At 47.4% G+C, this 20,268-nt stretch overlaps 1 protein-coding gene across 1 annotated transcript; it reads right to left on the bottom strand.

Annotated features, from left to right (window-relative positions):
- Window positions 1-3,578: 3,578 nt before the first annotated feature.
- Window positions 3,579-19,503, bottom strand: IRF4 (interferon regulatory factor 4). The gene is given in 12 exon segments (XM_032116575.1): window positions 3,579-5,432; window positions 7,369-7,481; window positions 11,419-11,772; window positions 13,103-13,210; window positions 14,964-15,105; window positions 15,660-15,748; window positions 16,515-16,701; window positions 17,173-17,433; window positions 17,436-17,467; window positions 19,058-19,096; window positions 19,099-19,182; window positions 19,185-19,503. Coding segments are annotated over 12 exon segments (1,746 nt in total). The 5' UTR covers window positions 19,378-19,503; the 3' UTR covers window positions 3,579-5,288.
- Between the last annotated feature and the right edge of the window lie 765 nt (window positions 19,504-20,268).

Here is a 20,268-nt window from a genome sequence, read left to right as displayed (position 1 = left end):
ATAAGAGGCACTGCCAGTGCAGAGGAAAACTGATAGAGGACCCAAGAGGGAGCCAAAAGGGTTAGCTAGACCCACAACAAGGTACCTAGCAATGCACATTACTAGATGGCTGCAACCACTAGGAAAAAAGGAAATTTCCTCATGACCATTTGCCAAGGCATATTAGACCAGGAAGAGGAGGCGTAAGAGAGATAAACAATCCCTGATGTATATGACATAAATAGTCCCTGATATATGAGTAGGACTTATCCATGGACAATGACGGGCTAATGAATTTTGGACAAGCAGCAGAACCTAAAAGCATCTGACCACTGCCTGTGCTGCACTGGCCATCCCCAGCTTAGAGAGAAAATCTGCATCTTGCAGACCTGAAGAAATCAGGGCTTTAAATCCACATTTAAACATCTGCTCTTCACAAAGAAAGTGAGAAGGAGAAAGATGAACTATATGGTGAGGATGGGATGAAAGGTGCTTGATGCATGTGATGATGTACACACTGTGCTTGCACTGACGCAGCTGAGAGAGCTTGGAAAGCGTATTTCCAGTAAGATGCGTCTGCTCTAACCTCACCAGGCTCACATGGACATTCACAGAACTTCCTCTGGGAGGTGGTTTCATCAATACTACATGGACATCATTTCTGCCTGGCCAGGAAAGGAATTAAAGGCTGGGGTCAGCAGACAGGACAACCAGAGACCGTAAGTTTTTGGATTTCAGACATTCCTAGAGCAAGAATTCAGAAACTGGTCTCAAAACCAAAACAGAGAAATCCCAAGGGTCAAAGATGAAAACGCTTCCCAAGAATATGGAGGACACGCATTATCTGTGGTTTGTGAAAAGTCACTTGAATCTGTCGTTCTCTTAGATTAAAATACAGAATTTTTGCATAATTCATGACCTATCTTTTGAAGGGAGCAGGAAACGATAGCTGAAGCCTGGAAGACTGATCTAAGAGAAGTGCCCAGCACACCAGGTCTGGCCTCAGCTGGCAGCACTGTAAGCTGGAGTGGCAGGAGGCTGCCAGCTGCCTGCAAAGACATGCAAGGCAGCCGTGCTGTGCAGAAACAATAAAAGTGCATTTGCAAAATGAAGTCCTGTGTTCCATTGCCATTTTTTGCCAGGGCATGAAGCTACTCCTGTCTAAGAGATGAAAACCTGGACTGGGCTCTATGCATTCTTGACAATGGCCTTTTTGTAGAACATCACCCTGTGCAGAGCCACTCAGACATCAGCTTTCCAGTCAGTCTCTGCTAGGGCCAAGCAAAAAAACAAGTCCAAACCCAGAACCAAGGCATCTGGCCTGTTTTTAAGTTTCCACTTGAGCACAGGTGATTGTATTTTCCTCTTGCCAGTTCCCAAAAGGACAGTGACAACCCATCCAATCAATTCATAAGTTATTTAACGTCTGTAGCTTCAAGAGTCTTATTCTGAGACACCTAAGTTAGCTCCTCCTTCACTGTCATTTCAGCATGGTCAGGGCATGGAGCATTTTGCAGGCATTGGGCCAGCTGGCTCCTGAAGCTCAGCAGTGAAGCTGCTTGTGGGTCACAGTGGATGTGACCACTCCCCTGGGATGCAACAAGGATGTGCCCCCCTGAGTACACACTTGGAAGTTAAGTGCTTGGATGGCTGCACACCAGCTACCTCCCAACTGTTCCGAGTCACAGGGACCTGTTGACATCTCTTCAGAGCCAGCCAAACTCACAAGCATTAAATCAAAAATCAGTAACTCTCACCCTACTACCAGCCAGATCAGAGTTCACATAAAAAACACGCTGGAGATCTTTAGTATCTTGCCATCCAAATTAATTTAAAATTGACACAGAGTTCTGCCTGGGAAAAGAGATACAATTGTTTCAATCTGCTTGGCCTTTTTGATGAGTGCTCTTTCTTTCTCTCTTCCTTCCCCCTCCCTCCCCCCCACCTCTCTACAAGTATACACAGACAGTGATCTGAGAGCGTGCAAGAGAAAATGCTTTACTTTTTCCTGAAAGCCCTCTGCCGAGGGTGGTGTTTCCCCACCTCCACGCTGCTGACAAATGCTGATGTAAACACCATGCATATTCCCCCGTCTAAAAGGCCACAGGGGTTTTCACGTGAATCCTGTGTTTTTTCCACAAACCCCATTGCACTGTAGTTCAGCTTAAAATATATCTCCTTGTTTCTGGTTAACCTACAACCCCTCTGAGGCTAACACAGCTTACAGCATCAGGCAAAACTACTCAGAAGAATCAAATTTGGAATATAGGTGCTTCTCTGCTACAAAGCCCTTTCAAGAAACAGTTGCAACTGTGGCTGGATTAAAATCAGAAAAACCAATAATGACACAAGAAACGTTTGAAAAAAAAAAACCAAACAGCTATGCCTTCAGTGTTGACAGGAGTAAAACATGTCATTTACGCCACCGAAATCATAACAGGAAGGAAGTAGACCTCAGAAACTATAAACAGAATTTAACAGAGGTAGGAAGTACCTAAAATGCTTTCACGTAGTGACTGTAAAAAAGATACTAAAAGGAGAAAATGTTTCCAGGGTTTTTTTTTTGTTTGTTTGTTTTTTGTTTCTTCCCCACTTTAGGTATTCATAGTTATTTTGAACAGTAAGAAATCATCACAAAAGTAAATGCAGCTTTTAAGTCCTCACATGCAAAACAATTTATGGTACAAATAACAGCTTGATTTTCCTTCCACTCACCCCCCTGCACCATCGCTCCAAGGAAAATATCTCAGCCTCTTTGCCCAGTTAAAATAAGCCTTTCACCTGCCTCTCTCTGCATTCAAATTAAGCAAGTTGTGTTTGGCCAGATATTAGATGGTGCTCTTCTCCCTCCCTCTCCACAGCCACTAGACCTAAATTATGCTACTTCAAGGAAAATAATTAAAAGCTTATTCCAAAGCCAAAACTGATAATGCACCTAGATTATCAATAGGAGTCGGCACAAAAAGAGAAAATACTCTCCCCCCCATCTTCAGACGCTTCACAGATCTCGTAACTGTATTTCACACCTTGCTTGCTCTGTAATCTGTACCCGAAAACCCCTCTCAGGACCCTGGTTTCCAACAAAGAGGGGCTACCTGGTAAATTCGCTCCTATTTGCAACTTCACTACTTTAGTTCACTTCACCATCCTCCTTCTCACCCTTTCCTAGCTTTACTCACTTGAAAGTGCACTGGAAACTATAACAAACCAGGAACTAAGTAGCAGTCAGAGGATCCCCACATGCTGGGCTGGGCAGGAGGGTACCAGCCAGGTCCCCAGCCCCAGAGGCCCTGGAGGGGCAGGAGCACAGCATGGCAGCACCAGATCCCCAGCTTCAGGGCTCTGCTGCCATGTCCATGGACCTGGAAACCAACAGCCAAAGGGGAACCTCCCTATTTTCCCTTTTTCTGCTACCTGTGGCTTATATTGCAGACATTTCCGTAAACAAAAATCCTTACCTTTTGACCTTTCTCTGCACTTTTGGCTTAGAACAGAGTTCCCCATAGACAGCCAGCAGCACTGCCCAGGCTCACAGTGCAGAACCACACACATTAGATTTGTCCCACTACTGAAAGCAACACATACGCACCGAGTTGGTAGGGAAATAGAACTTTATTCCAAGACGTGAGCTGAAGCAATGAGCATATGAAGCAACAACCACTAGAAAAAAAGTGAAAAACACATCAAATATTTGTATTGTACCAGTTAAGTCTGAACACAGAAGTCCCTTTCAGTAAAATGTATGTGCAGGACAAAAGCACAGGCGAAGCTCAGAAGGTCACCTAGAACATTGCTTTTAATGTCTAAGAAAGAGGTCTCCCCTACAAAAATCTTTAAGCCAGGAAAAAAAATCCTTCAAGTAACAAAGTAGAACTGATCTGTTCATTCTGCTTGGCACTGTGGAGAAGGAGGGGGATAATATATCCCAAAAGAGGATGCATCTTTAAGATGTATAAATTCAAAGTCCCTAGAACACAAGTCTGCTGCCAGACCAAGTACCGTTTTCTCTTCCTCATTTAGGAAGTCAAGTGAAGTATGTCTGCTAAGTACAGGGGGATCACGTTCTAGAGTGAAAGCTGCTAAGATCACATGGTCTGCCTGCCAGCAAGGAAATTTCATTGACACACACACCCACCAGACCTCTCCTCTTGGTCTTTTTAACGGCACCCTATCACTGAAAGCTACAAACTGCATCAAATTCTACAAACATTCAAACAACTATTTCCTTGACTGTCTTAGTACAGGAGGCCAAATGCTGCTCTCCTTGAGCTCTCCCTTCACATTCATTTCAGTACCACTGGAACAAAGCTGTGAGTGCACACAAACAGCAGAGTTGGCTCTGTATAAGTCAGAGGTGGTGGTTATTTTAAGCTGGCTCATGCATGTGGCATCAAAAAAAGGGGCAGTGGGACCATTCCTGTGCTATTTGCAAGGTCTGCCAACTTCATTCTAATGCATACATACATACACACACACATACATATATATGTATGTATAATGCATACATAGTAGCTTACAATTACAAGAAAAATGCAATTTATTTATAAACCTGTTCTTTGGGACTCTAGAATTTTAGTGGTTAATCCACTAAATTCACAGGTAATATGAGTTGAACGGTCACTTTTCTTAACACAGTACCATAAATGCATCACTTTAAAACTGCTATCATGGAGGCTAATCCAATAACAACAATGGCAGCAAAAGAATTAATTGTCAAGACAAATGTCAGTCAGGCATTAAAAAAATATGTCTCTGAAGAATTGCATTGTTTTCAAAAAATACACTGAAATATTCTATACAAGAATATAGGCATCACACTTATGAATCTAAATTTATAACCACTTACATGTATTAGCTATTCTCAATAAACCATCTACATTTGCTACCCACCTACAGTAGCTACAGTTTCAAATTGGGAACACCACAAATTTATGTACTTTCCCTGAGATCAGTAATCCAAAATAAATAGCCCTGCAAAGGTAACAGTGTAAACTCTGGATTTAAGTCTTCGGTAAGGATCAGTCCTCAAAACCCGAGGAGAACATAAAGCAAACGTAAACACAGCAATCATTTTGTCAGTTTTGAGTTATTCTCAGCAACAGTGGAACCCTATGTGAGACGTAGCATCCAAATGTTGAAGACCTGTCACTTTTATTGTACAATACAGTTGTTCTAGTTGTTCACTTTCCTATCATTGAAACCCTGAACACATCCAGCTGGGACTGTGGATCTCCAAATCGTGACCCAGATCTGCTCTTCCACTCTCCACAATCTTTACAGTGCCTTTAAAACCACTCTTTCTGAGGGTCTTACTCTTGAATAGAGGAATGGCGAATAGATCTGTGATAATCCTCTGGACTAGGCACAAGTTCTGGTAAATCATAGCCTCTCAGCAGATGTCCACTGTTTTGTTGAGCAAAGTAATACAGCTGCCTGGCAAACATGGGTTCAACCTTAAGAACAGACAAAATGTTAATCAGACATGTGACAAAACTTCACACTCCTTATCTTAGTTATTTACGGTGGTTCTAAGTTAAGACCAAGACAGGACAAAACAGTTCTGCTTACCAGAATGGGAACACAATTTCAGCAGTCTCACTAATCTCTGTTTTAAGCTAGGTCTTGCCTAGCCTAGCATAGCTCTCCTGCCAAGTGCCTCCCACTCCTTACCTTCACTGCCTTCATTTAAAAGGGACTGTAGTAGTGACACAAATGATGTATCAAAAATTGCAGTCCCTTAGCCAGCCCCAGGATGTGAGCAATGCCCACAGGACACAGATGTCCACAGCCACTCGAGGTGTTTAAACACATACTGAACACACCAAGAGTCTTGTCTGCATTGCAAAGCACATTGAGGACTTAACTTGAAATGTTGGAGCCCTTGGGTAAGCTGAGATACGTTGCCAAATGACTGTGTCTGAAGTTAGATTTCAACCTAACATCAAGGTTACTCTTGTTTCTGTTCATTCAAGCTCTGATGAGGAATTTGATCAACCACTAAGTGGGATTTGTATGAGTTAACAATGCCTTCACTTCTGTCTCTTCAGAAACCAACACTCCCTCTCAGGGCTTTGGGCTCTGACTGTAAATATTTGAGCTGTACACTGAGAACAAACACCCGAAGCTCTCCTTACTCTCAGTGGAGGACAGGCTGGATGACACTTGTCCACAATCCTCTCCTGCTGGTCAGCCAATCCCTCCATATTAAAAGACACAGGCACTGTTTTGGAGGAGATGGTGGAGATGGGAAGGCAGTGGGACAGCTGAGCCAGGCAGCTTCCAGTGCATAACTCTTTGGTGGGATGGTAGAGTCCCACCAGCCCACAAGTCAGGACAGATCAAGAGGATGAGGAGATTGAGCAGTTGGTAAAGGGGAAGCAAAGCTCTGGAAAGACCAGGAGGTACAGGCTCACAGAGAAGATACCAGGACAGGAGATGGATAGGGGACTGAAGAGAGGATGCTAGGAAGGAGGGATGGAAAGCTGCAAAGCCAAAACAGGAATGGAAAAGAGTTGAAGGAGAGTCAGGAAGGGGCAGCTATCTCTAACTAGTCATTACACAGCTCAGGATGGATTTGTGAGCTTCTCAACTTCCACCCCAGAGACCTGCTAGGCAGCAGTGTGGCAGCATGAAAGCTACACAGCTGAGGAGAGGCCACAGCTTAGGGCAAAAGTCTGACTTGGGACCTGTGCTGCTACTGAAGGGGCTTTCAAAAAATTTTAAAGAGACACCAGTTTTCTTATCAAGGATGCAGTGAGCTAAGCCCTGCCACTAATGTGTGAATTACCACCTGGCTTGTGGTTTTATGGACCAATAGAGCCAATTCAGAAAGTACCTGGTCTCAGTCTCTGTCATCACCCTCTCTCAGAGAGCATCCCGAAACAGCAGCTTTGAGTGTGTGTGAACTGTGGTCAGTCAGCCCGTGAGCCTGACAGCTACTGAGCCCTGAAGCTGCACAGGCAGCCCCTGTGTCCCGTTAAGGGCTGAGGTCCTGGAAATGCAGGCTGGGATTCTGGAGCCCCTGCAGGTGCAGTGGGTGTAAAAGCACCGCATCCTGCACCAGCCAGGCAGTCCAAGGAGCTGCACATCTGGGCTGGTGATAACAACACGGCCCTGCAGTTCCCGGTACATTTCAGCTTTAGGGTTTGATGGGATTTGCAACAGATCACAAATGACACACTCTGTAGAGAGGGAAAATCAGGTGCTCTGCCCTACTGAGGGCTACCAGTCCTTGGCAGATCTGGGGATTAAACCCTGTTCTGGAAAGTGCTGCACTTTCAACAGTTTGTTACCTCCCTCATAATACACATGAGGTACAAAAGCCTGACTGGCAGATTCATATCTGCCAAAGAGTGTGCTTGTTTTAGGTAAGGCAGAAATCCTACTTACATGGGCTGTAATTAGTTTCCTCTGCCTCTGTGGATCTGGAAATTCCTCCCCAAAGCACAGGGCGACCTGGTATCTTGGCAGTGGACGTCCATGGTGAGCAAAGGCTTGCAGCTCTGGGAAGAGAGAAAGTACCGTGCTGTGGAATAATCATGGACGACAGGCAAGCACCACACAGCTACTCACTCCCTCCCAGCTCCAGCATGGGAGAGAAAAACAGAATGGCAAAAGGACAAGAAATTATGGGCTGAGATAAAGACAGTTTAATGGTAAAAAGAAAAAAACAAAGAAGACAAAACAAAGAAAAACAAGTACTGGAAAAAGCAATCACTCATGACCAGCTGACCTACACACAGCCAGTGCCCAAGCAACAGCAACCTCTGGCAAATTCCCCCAAGCCCTGTTTTACTGCAGAACACAAGGTCATATGGAATGGAATATCCCTCAGCTGGGGTTGGCTGCCCTGGCTGTGCTCCTTCCCAGACTCTTGGTCACCCCAGACTGTGGCCTGTGAGGGCAGAGTGAGACACGGAGAAAGCCTTGGCATTGTGCTTGCACTGTTCAACATCAGCTAAATTGTCCCTGTGTTATCAGCACTGTTTAGGTCACAGATCCAAACCATAGCACCACATGGACCACTATGAAGAAAATTAACCCTGCCCCAGTCAAAACCAGTATAGGCCAGTAAGATAGACTTTGTGGACAACCCTGGAGCACAGTGAGAGAAGACAAAGTAACTCCAGGGGATGATGAGTGAGGTCAGGAAAAAGACAAGAGGTAAGCACAAGACACTGAGTTCGGAGACTTTCCCTCGGGTCAGGGGGAACTAGTTACAACACTGTAATTTTTCTGTTTGCTTTGTCTCACAATTAATTTCATATGCACAAACCAACATGTCTCTCAGTACTACTGCGGGACCCCGCCAGCAGAGCCCCTGGAGCAGACACTAGTGGTAACTGGGAACCATCCAAGCAGACACAGAAGAGCAGCACTGAAACCAATGGCTTGGTAGCGGCCAGAGACACAAAGCACTGCCAGGCACAAAGTTTAGCCACCAGCCATTGTCATCACTGTGCCTGGTGCAGGACACTGAGGTAAGGAAAGGGGAAGGGCTGCACTTCAGCCATGTACTGAGCCAGCAAAAGAGCCTTTTGTGTCTTCTGTGCTCCTGCACCCTCTTCACTAACCCACAGCCTTGTGCAAAGTGAAATGGTCAAATTATATTATTATTCTAATAGTCAGTGTCCCCTGTGAAAGGTAGCAGGGCAGGCATTTATAAGGTACTTCCACTCAAACCAAAATCTCCAGTGCTGTGGACCAAATGTTGTGGTTTAGACACTGCATTTCCATCCTGAAAAGAGAACATTCCATCTAACATATCCTTGCTAAAGTCTGTGTTAAGTGCCATATTTTTACACAGCTGACTGATAAAGATATTTTCATTTATAACCCTGTTCATGCTTTCTGAAAAAAGCTGAAATTAATATTAAAGCCAATGTGTTATAATGGAGCACCCTCCCTGCTAGAGAGGGAAAGGAGAGCCTTTGAACTTGACATGACAAATGCATGTTTTCCCAAAATACACCCCTGCCATTCCTACTCTAACTGCAAGCTGTTCAGACCAAGGTGGATTCAGTGGCTACCACAACAGCATCCCAACGCTTGCTTGGACTACCAGCTTTACTGAGAGGGTCAGTTACACAAGTAGAACAATGGGCATCTCACTTAAAACATGGAGTAAAGCATAGCTTTCCCCAAAGTCTCCCTAAAAACCCTTGAAGAGTGCCATGAGCTCTCTGGGAATAAGGCAAGAAAGAAGAGATGTTTTCCATGGGACCCTGCTTCCCTCTGTGCTGGTACAGGACAGGGAAGGATGATCCACCCAAGCCCAATCCAACCACACTGATAATGTGCAACTTCTTTCAACTTCCTCTTTCCCTTGTTTTACTTGGCCTCAGCAATTCTCCAAGTCCTGAATACCTGTGGGAGTGCCCATAGCACAGACCTGGAGAAGAAAGCCCTTTCTTTCCCACCACTAGGGTAATCATGGCTTGAGGTCAGCCCAGCGCTTCTCCAAAACCTTCCACTTGCTCTGTCTTCCTTTCCAGGCCCAAGTGCATCCTCCAACACCAAAGGGCTCCCCATGTGCCTCCCCAAACCTTTCCCATCTCCTGATACTCTAGCTCCAGCTGCCACTCCTTCTGTCCCACCAACCATTCTCTGGCTGCCACCCTCAAACTCCAAGTCTCTGTCCTCCTACTCTCCAGCCAGCCCAATTTACAACATTTACAATGCATTTATCTCTCTCCACAGAGACCATTTCCCTGATTTCTGATTTATTGCCCCATTTTAGCTTTCTCAGCAGCAGAGGCTTCTCAGCACAGGCCCCGATGCTCCAGTGCAGCTTTCATTGCAGGGTTCAGCTCCTCAGTGGTTTCCCAAGAGTTGTGGTTGGTCCATAGCAGTTCTGCATCTGTCCCTTTCTCTGCTGTTCAAGATTCCCTCTCCTGGCAGAGATCTCCTGCCTCTCTACCCAGAGGAGCCCCAGTTTCCCAGTGTAGGGGAATCCCTGAGCTTGCTTGCAGGCTGGGACCTCAGCACATTCAATTAATGTGCAGAGGTGACAGGCCCACGGCAAGTCACTTACAAACTTCACTGAGCATCATCACATGCAAAAACTCACTTTGCACACGCCACAGACTGTGACTGCAACCACACACTTGGGTTTGCACAGGCACTGGTGCATAAGTAATTTAGGAGGGGTGAAAAATAACTATTGCTTGAGCTTATCTTCGGGGTTAGGTGTCTAAAAAGAGATGTCCTGTCAACCATTTGGAAGAACCCAGAGCACACCTAAAAAACCACCCAAGAAAAGGGAAAGGGATTTCCAAAACCATCACTGGGCGCAGAATTATACATCTTTAAATTAGCATGTGATTGAAGCACAAGCCAACACCCTGACCTCAAATTCCCCTTTCTAACTGTCAATTCTCACATCTATATAAGATTTCTCTCTTTAAATACATTTTTTCTTGACTGTTTCTCTAGGAGAGTACATCAACCTTGGAATATAAAGTATGCTAAAGCTGCTGATTTGGATTTAGTTTGATGGGTTTTTTTTAAATTTTGCAAGGCATTATTCCCCTGAGAGTGTCATGCCAGTGTTGATGCCCAGTTCTAGTAAGAAAACACACCAAATCATAGCCACTTAGTTCACCTCTAAGCGATGCCAGAAATATCAAAGAAGAGCCAATGTCTATTCCTGCTGCCCAAGCTGTCCTCTGGAACAATGACTATCTCCCACCAGTTCCTCTGGGTGGACAGCTCTCCTCTCTCTAACTGTTCAGGTGTGCTGGGAAGTGGGGTTGAGGCTTTGTCCCTTCCCTTCATGGGCTGGAAGGGGAAGAAGGCACTGTCCTAAAGCACTCCCCTGCTCCTTCTGCACTGCCTTGTGCAAAATGAGACCTTCCCAGAGAGCTCTGGTGAGGTACGCACCTCCTTGCTCAGAATATTAGGCACTCTTGAAATTCCAGAGCTTGTGAAATCCTTTTCAATTCCCAGATATCTTTTAGACACTGGCACAGTCTGAAAAGAAGGCTTGCTACTGAAATTTTTATACTCTGGGCAAGACCTCAGGCTTTTTTTGGGTCAAGCTGAGAGGAGCACGAGTGCAGACCACAGACCTATCCAGGACTTAAGACTAGCAAATCCAAGATCAGCATCCACTTTTCTATGTCAATTTATGGAGAAATTATTTTGCTAGGTTCCTCTTTATGCTTCGTATAGAAATGTGGGGGGTTGGGTGTCACCAGCTGAGCCTCAGTTCACTCCTGCTGGTCTGTGCAGGGGCACTGAATGTGCAGAGAGTACAGAAATTTATAGGATTACTCAGGATTCAAGTACTCCTTGGCTGCATTTGCCCAGAAATATCGAAGGGCAATTCTCACTGTAATTCATAACGTAGCATGAAAAGAGCACTCCCATAGAGCTCATGTGGACAGCGACCACAGGGTGACATTTCCAAAACAGTATCAAAGCCATGGTGGGAATTACCTGCTAAAAACTGCTGAGTATCGAAGAGCTTGCATGTTTGGTCCCGCTCCAGCTTGTTGGGCCGGTCACTGCAGAGTGCCAGAGGCCCGTCCCAGTAGATCCTGCTTTGGCAAAGTCTCTTAGCATAGAGGCCATCGGGTGCCATCCATAGAATTACTCCTCGTTCCAGGTGGTTCAGCAGTTTTTCTATGTTCTTCCTCTGGCCATTATCCTCTGGATAAGGGAAGATAACTTGGTCCAGGCTGCTGACTTCGTAGCTTTGGCCATGGGATATCCTACAGCCTTCAGGACTGGAAGTTGTCACCTCCTTCACCAGTATTTCACGGTAATATAAGCAGATGTGGAGTCGACAGTCTACAAGGAGAAACAAACAAACAAACAAAAAACAATCACTGTGATGCACTAGCATGGATGTTTTATGTTTCAGATCTGTGCTAAGGCCAAGAGACAAGTTTGCATGAGATTTCTGATCCCAATGGTCAGCACCACCCAGAAGCTCATATTAGTAAAAAATATAAAAACATATAAAACAATATAAATACTAAAATTTTTGGGGCACAGTACCATTAATGCTCTCTTATCTTATTGAAAGGGCTACTGATGCATGGGAATTTGGTAGGAACTAGAATCCCACAAACTTCACATTTCCATTTAAAAGGAAACAAGAAGTTGATGTTGGTCACATTTTCCAAGTTCACGTCACAATTAAACCCACCGGCTCAGTGCACTTCCTCAGATTTAATAAGGAAGTAGCTGTGTTTCCCCCCAGACTTTGCATAGAAAAGGCTTCTGCACACGGGACCTGCAAACTTGCACTCAGCTGCCTGGAGAGAAGTGACTGCTGGCTCCAGCTCCAACAGGGCTGTACCCAAAATCCCCTGCCTTGCTTTCAAATGGCCATTTGGTCAACTTGGCTGACTCCTACGAATTCACACAGCACTGAATATATATATATATATATATATATATATATATATATATATATATATATATATATATATAAAATATATACATGTGTGTACAATATATGTTCACATATACACAAAGGCACACACATCTACACACACACTGACCCTGATTCAGGAGAGCAATCCCACTTAAGAAACCCACCAAGTATCACATTACAGGTCTATCCATTATTTTTGTGAAAAGCACATTCCCACACCTTTTCCCAGAGTTACTTAGAAAGTTCCCCAGCATCCAGACATCTGCAAACCTGGCTGAAATAACTTCCCTTTCCTTTCCTGAATGTTTTTTTTTTTTCCACCAGGAATAACAAAGCAGAGCAAAGCCAGATGGCACCAGCAGGAGCACTACAAGGTACCCATTTAGGCTCCTCCTAAATGAAAACCTAAGCCTTAAGTCACAGATACTCCTAATTTGCCTTGGGAAGGCCTGATTTGGTGTCTCACCAGAGCACTTCAGCACTAATACCATGCGCCAGTGAAGCACTTCCATTAACTTTAACCACCTCCATCCCTTGGAGCTGGGGCTGGAAGTGCTTAAGTATCCTGGAAAACAGAGACTTAAAACCATACACCAAATTCATTCATTAAAGAGGTTACTTTTATTTTTTTGCTTCTTTTTTTCCTTTCATTTGAAAGGAGGGATGGTGCCTGGGCAAGTCAGAAGTGGGAGTCTCTTTTCAAGCTCCCCAGGAAGCCTGGGGGGTTACGGACCTTACCTGACAGAGCGAGGGCTTCACCAGACCTTATGCTTGGCTCAATCGGGATGCCAGGAGTCTGGGACTCAGGAGGAGCACAAGCATAAAAGGTTCCTGTCACCTGACAACCTGTTTTCACAAACAAAAGTCAGTGACAGCAGCCTAAATCCTAAGAGAAAAGCTAGGGCAGAGATCACAGCAATGAAAAAGTGAGTTTTCCTGGGCCCCAACAGGAACTCTCTCTCTCTTTCCCCTTCTTCTTAAAAAGGTCTTATTTCCAAATTCCTCCAGGCAGGCCAACTCTACCAGTCACTCCAGATGTTACCTGGACTGTATTTTTCTTTGGGTCTGCATGAAATAGTCCCTTTGCACTTCAATATTCCCCCTAGTCCTCTTCCTTACCTAACATGTTATTCCATTAGAGAAATAATTCACATTTTTAACTAGACTACAGTGCTCTTAAAAGTCACCAGCATAAAACAATTTGTTTTTACAAGAAATTTTACTAATGACGGGTGTAACAATAAAGCTGGGCCTAACACTGTTTAAATGTAGGTAAATAAAAATTCGTGGCAGGAGATTATTAGGGTTTTATTAGCAGAACTACTATTAAACTGTTCCAACAGATGCCTTTCAGTAAGTGGATTATACCACGGGCAATTGATGTTTTCCTCTGTTTCTTAATGCCAATAAAAGCCTTTGGAGGATGATGCAAGTGACTTGCAGACAAGCACGCGTTACCTTTCCCAGTGGCAGAACTCGCCACAATCAGGAGCTGGAGCAATGAGGATAAAAAACACCCTCAATCTCTTGACACATTTTAGAGCCCAGTGAGAAACCCAGTATCAACCACTAACAACTGCCTACAAATTCAGCCAAGTATCCAAATGTGTTTAACTGCTGCAGAGGATGTACTTCAGGGCAGAGCTCATTCTGCTTGCAACCTTGATTTTTTTATTAGCAAATAACTCAACTAAAAGCAAAGCATTCTGCCTAATAATTCCAAAATACTGCCAGCAAAAGTTGCAGTGCAATGAGCATTTACTTTTTAGCAGATCCAAAGATTTCTCTGCATCAAAACCAGTAGAGAGCTGTCCTCTGAAAATACAGCATCTCTTCTTTGGAGTCCTTTCTCACTTCCCATCCTTTCCTGCCCTACTGAACCAGCTGCTTCTCCTCACAAAGCAAATGCCTGCATCCCCAGGTGAGCTATCCTGCAAGGGTCTACAGGACACAGTTCCCTTTCTCTTATGTTTTATTCCCTGAAGGCTTCAGCACTGCTGATTTTCACAATTTGGGCTTTTTCTTATGGATGCAGATATTGGAAAGCCATGATTATGTTAGGCTCTGGTACTGTGAGATCTTTGGGGAAGGAAACATCCCTTTATTCTGTTTCTGCTGTACCAGCCCCAAGAGAGTCTCAATCCATGACAAGCTGTCCCACTTCCACAGCACTAAAATAAAGTAATAATTCCAGCTTTCTTCTAGGGAGAATAATGCCAGTCTAACCCACAAGGCTGGAGGGAAAACCTCACTGGTGTGTACCTCAAAAAGTCCAAAATCAGAGAGAAAAGCTAAAGTTCCCATTTGGGGTTTTTGTGAGGGTTGGTTGCCTTCTTTATTGCTCAGGGCTTTTGAGACAGCTGAGGACTTTTGGGGGCTAATTTCTATCAATTCAGAGGACTGTACAGCCCACACACCACACATTCAGTGGCAGTGAATGCAAAAGCCAGGACAAAGGTGGCTGTCTTTGAAGGGAACCCAGCACTCCTCTCCATCCACATCTGTTAATTCCAGTCAAAGCCACAAATAATAAACCTGGAACCTGAGGATCCTCCAGGTGGCCAGCCTCAGCAAGCAGCCCTAGACAGGGGCATCTTACCGTTTTCACAGCCGGGCCCTTGCCAGTGATGACCGCGAGCGGCGAAGGGGACGCTGGCGCACTGGTAGGGAATGTCAGGATGCGGCTGCTCCGGGGCAAACTCCCTCCAGTTCCGTTCATGGGGCACCATGTAGTTCGGTACCTATTCAATTTAATGAGGTATTCTTTTAGTAGGCAGCTGTCAAAACTAATGCTGTGCATTGCATCAGCTTTCTCATCTCAGCTCCTTGATTCTCCCTGCCAAAGCCCATGGAGGTCTGAGCCCAGGCTACATGGATGGCACTCCGCCACCACCACCAATGAGGCTTTCAAATGAGTTTCTCACCACTGGTGTAAACAATAAGTGGAGTGGAATAACAAAAGGCAGTCAAAGCACTGCTGCTAAATGTCTGCTTGAAAGAGCAAGGCTTCATTGGATGCTTGCATTCTGGCATCAACAGAATGGCAGTGCACTAGGAACTGTCGTCCAACAGAAAAGAGCTATTACCCCGGGATAAACAACACCAAGGGAAATCAACTGCCCTGTGGCCTCATCTGACATTAGAAAAGTTGCTTCTCAATTTCTCACTTTTCATAATGAAGTTTCTTCACAGAGAGAACCTGAGAGCCCCACCAGCAAGGACAGACAGCACAGAGCGCAGAAATTGTCCTGCTCAGTGTAGAGGCACCAAGAGAAACACTCAACTAATGCCATACCTGGGATGGTAGTGCAGTGTAAGGAGATGTTATTGGAAAGGGATGGTTCATCATTAATGGTTGCTCCTCCATGTTGATCTGTTTTGCACCTGTGTTCACCAGAGGGATGAAAATAAATGTCAACCACATCTTAAGGAAATCTGCAATCAGCACATTAAATATAAATCCATACAACCTGCTGTTGAACAGAGAGAAGACCAAAATGCCTTCCAGAGCCCAGTTGGGACTGGATTCCCTGGCCCCCCTCACAGTCAGCTCCGGGAAGCAGTCTGTCCCGCAGTGCCCAGCCTAGTGCACAGTGATGCCAAGCCTTTGCCTCCCACAGGCCCTGCCTGGCACCAGGGACTCCTTGGAGAACAGGCACTGCCCTGCCCCTGCCCTGGAGGCTGCAGGCTGGGCATCCCTCACTCCCAGCTCCTCCCCCTCAAGGCAGTTACCTACTGTCTGCCTCAAAATTGCTCTTCCCTGTATTCCCAACCTAGATCCAGCATGTAATTTTTTTTTTTTTTTTTTTTTTTTTTTTGCCTGTCCCTTGAGCCGCCTGCTTGGCTCTCACTACACAGAACTGGCAGAGAGGCTCCAGCTAAAAGAGCAATTCCTCCAGTGATGTGCAGGCGCCTGTCTGCATCTTCCTGCAAGTGCTCCCTTTCAGTGCTCCGACTCAAACGCCAGCGGTCCTCCCACAGACACAGCCTCTCTAGCCATCAGAACAAGCTGCACTTGAGCCCTCATTTTTGTCCCTTAAAAGACTTAAAAAGCCTGCAGGGCCATTCCAGAAAAGCACACTTCAGTCCTCATATGCTTGCAATAAGCCATATTCACATTCTGTTACACAGGGAATTTAAGATGCTTTACCTTTTTTGGCTCCTTCTGGCACTATTCTGTACACTTTATAGGGATCTGAGATGTCCAGCTGGCTTCTCTCCACCAGTTCTTCAAAGTCATTGCTCTTGTTCAAAGCACACCTTAATCTTGTCTTCCAGGTAGGGGGATCTGGTTTATCAATGCCCTCTCTGAACTTTCCTTTAAAAAGAGCCCAAGCCTGGAAACATTTCAGATAATCAAAAGAGCAGGAAAATGGGGGAAAAAAAAAAAAGAAAGAAAAAAAAAAAGAATCAACTACAAGGCACAATGCTTGAAACAGCATATGTGTGTGTGCTTACATGTGCATGAACTGTGCATGAATTTACTCCCTACGGGTTTAGGCTAAAAAAAAGCAGCATGGTAAGGTATCAAAAACAGTTTAGAGGGCATAAGAAAGGGGAATGAGTGTGGAAACAGATGTGCTGCAGTCCCAAAAGCATTTCAGTCCACGCAGAGAAGCGTGGAAGGGTGGGCTGTCCCTCAAACACAGGGACACCAGGCCACAGCCAGCGCCACCAGCCAGGCAGCATCCAGCAGCAGCCAACCAGCAGAACCAGCCTGCAGAGGCAGGTGGCAAGGATGGGATGGTGAGGGGCATCCCTCCTGCCCTGCCAGTGTTCCACAATCCCAAGCCCAGGCTGAGCCTTACCTTGAAGAGGGCAGCATCCTCCTCCCGGTTGTAGTCCTGCTTGCCAGCATGCTTCCAGGGGATGCGGAAGATGCTCTTCTCGTCATTCTCCCACACCAGCCCAGGGTACTTGCCGCTGTCTATCTGGTCAATCAGCCACTGGCGGAGTTTCCCATTGCCACAGCTCACCGAGTTCATCCCGCACTCGCCCGGCTCCAAGTTCATGCCACTTGTGTCAGAGGTTGGGCAGGGAGTTTTGGGGTGCCCCACCAAGCTGACCTCCCTGCACACGTCCAAGCACCGGCTCTCTGGGAGGCTGCGGGGGAGGGAGAAATGGGCAGGATGTGGGGAGAGGAAAACCCGCAGGTCAAGCGCTGGGCAAAGTACACACCAGTGGTGCCCGGTCCCTGATGCCACACACACCACACCAAACAGCAGCCACGGCATGTAGGGGGCCCTGGGGGCCCCGGGAAACACGGTACAGAGCCTCAGGAAACTGGGCACAGCCCCCCACAGCCCTCCCCAGGCACTGCCTGTGCTGCAGACTTTGACAGACTTCCCCCTGTCCCGACACTCTTTTGCATGAACATACATCAGTCGTTAAAATTTTTATTGCAAGTGACTTAAGGCACAACTCCCTCGTCCTGCTGAGAGTTCAACTGGGGGTTTACTTTTCAACCAAAAGAGGAAAGTTGCATTAAAATGTATTTGCATATGATCGTGCACATATGTGATATCAGACACACGCACACGATTCCGAGGGCTTCACATGCAGTTATGACTTATATGGCATCTATCTGTAACATCACACTAGTTTCCACAAGCTCACTTCAGCAAGGCACACTTGAACACATGATGTCCTATACATATCTACCCCTCCAACTGCTCCCAGCACACACACATAGCAACGCTCAAATCTATATGTTGCATATACCTAAAAGTGGAAAGACAGCAACCCACAGAGCCTGGCATAAGGGCACTTATGTCCCCAGGGACGTGGGAGCTTGCAGCCCACCACGCAGAGCCCTATAGCTGCACGCAGAGGTGCAGGCGTTCACAGAGAGCGGCGTGGCTCTGCAGGGATGGGCGCCCACTGGGAAGGTGCAAACGCCAGGACACCGGCACCAGTGATGGGGACGTGGCCTCAGGTTTGTCTCACCAATCTGAAAAATGCTTGAATGCCCGAAATCTTAGTTTCGTGGGTTCCCACTTCACTCCCTCCCCCTATTACATCTAGCAAAATAAAGTGATTCCTCACCCGGGAATCTTTGCCCCTACCCACGAGGAGTCTTCCCAAGCCCCTTGCCAGACAGGTGCACACTACTGTGGGCAGATGGGCAGCACCGCTCCGCACCTCTTACACCCCTCCGCAGGGGCAGCATTGCCCCGGACACCAAACCCGGTCCTCCAGCATCTCCCTTGCACATGGGCGCGTCTGCGGGGGGAAGGGTTCGAGACCACGGCTACCCAGCACGGAGCCCGCAGGAGTCTCTGCGAAGACCCCAAAAAAGTCACTTTCCCCCCTTTCACTGTGCATGAAGCGGATCCCTTCCACACATTCCTGCGACCCTCCCGAGGGTCGCGGGAACCGGCCGGGCTGGGGGCCGGTGCACGCCGTCACCTCAGGAGCAGGTAACGGGCGGGTATTATTTTTTTGCTTTAAATTAAGGAAAAAATAGAATAAGGGGGGAAACAAAAAAAAAAAAAAAAAAAAAAAAAAAAAAAAGAAGAAAACCAAAAGGCAAAGCTCTCGCTCAGGTGCCGACAGCCACAGGAGAAGCCCCGATGGGGGAAGCCGAGACGCCCGCACCGCCCACCCCGCCTCCCTGCCCGGCCCGCGGGTGCTGCGGCGGGAGCGCTGTGCCCGGGCTGGGGGTCCCGGGCGGCTCGGCCGCCCCCCGCTTACCTCTGTCACAGCGCTGGGAGCGGGCAGGAGCCGCCGGTGCCGGGCGGCTGCTGAGACCGGGCGCAGGGCGACTGGGCCGGTGGCACCGGGAAGTTTCTTTATATGATGGAGGGCGTCGTGCCGGGCGGGGGAAGGCGGGCCCGGAGGTGGAGCCGGTGGAGGGGAGCGGGGACTTGGCGAGTTGGAAAACATCTGAGGCAGTGACACATACCGCTGCTGGTAAACACGGTGCGGGCGGGAGGGCGTGCAGATCGGCGCCCTCTCCGCGTCCCCGCTGGGTAGGGTTTTTTTTTAATCTCTACAGACAGACGGACATACATAAATAGCCCGGGGAAACTCCTACCAGTGAGAGCCGGGCGGCTTTTACTGTAAAGACCCAGCTCGCTACACCCACCAGAAACGTCCTAGACGGCGCCGGCCGGGCCCCCGAGATGCTCGGGGAGACGCGGGGGCATCCGCCCACCCACCCACGCCTTGCCCGGGGTCGGTACCCCCTGCCGGCACCCTCTGCGACCCAACCCCACTTTGCCCGGGGCACAGAGCCGGGATCGCGGAGTGGCATGAGACAGACAACCGCCTCCTTTCCCCCCTGGGCTCGGGCTCTACCCGTCCAGCCCACACCGTGTTTTGCAGCCCGAAAGGTGTGAAGTGGGAGACAAGGTAGGGGGGCAGCAGCGGCGCCGGTCCCGCAGGCAGCGAGCCCCGACGGGGCGGCAGCAGCGGGATCCGGGCCAGCCGCCAGCTCCGGCCGGGAGCGACTCCCGCCCCGCTGAGCCCAGGGGATGCTGCCTCCGCAAAGCCCATCGTGAGGCACCAGGCTGGAACCCACTCTCTCGCCTGCCTTCAGAGCCTCCTGCCCTAGCGTGGTGGGAGCTGGTGGATGAATGAGCAAGCTCCCGGCTTGCATGAAAGTCTCTCTTGCCGCTTTTCGGGTTTCAAGCACGTGTTTCGTGCCGCGGCACTGGTGGTGTTGTTCTGTTCTAACGTCCCCAGCGCACCTCCATCCACATCCTCTCCGCTGCAACGTCTCAGGTCGCAGAATCTGTCACCGCGCTGCGCCGGCAGGCCGCCGGCAAGCCGGGCACACGCACGGTGTAGGATATTAATTGCAAATCTTCAACGCCATCTTCTGAAATTTAAATGTAATTATCACCACGTTTGGAGGGAGAAGTGAGAAGTGCAGGCGTCTTCAGGTACTGGGTTTGCAAAAC

Source organism: Corvus moneduloides, chromosome 1, assembly GCF_009650955.1.
Source record: "Corvus moneduloides isolate bCorMon1 chromosome 1, bCorMon1.pri, whole genome shotgun sequence".
Lineage (NCBI taxonomy): Eukaryota > Metazoa > Chordata > Aves > Passeriformes > Corvidae > Corvus > Corvus moneduloides.
The sequence above is the reverse complement of the archived record's forward strand: the minus strand, read 5'-3'. Positions and strand labels throughout refer to the sequence as shown.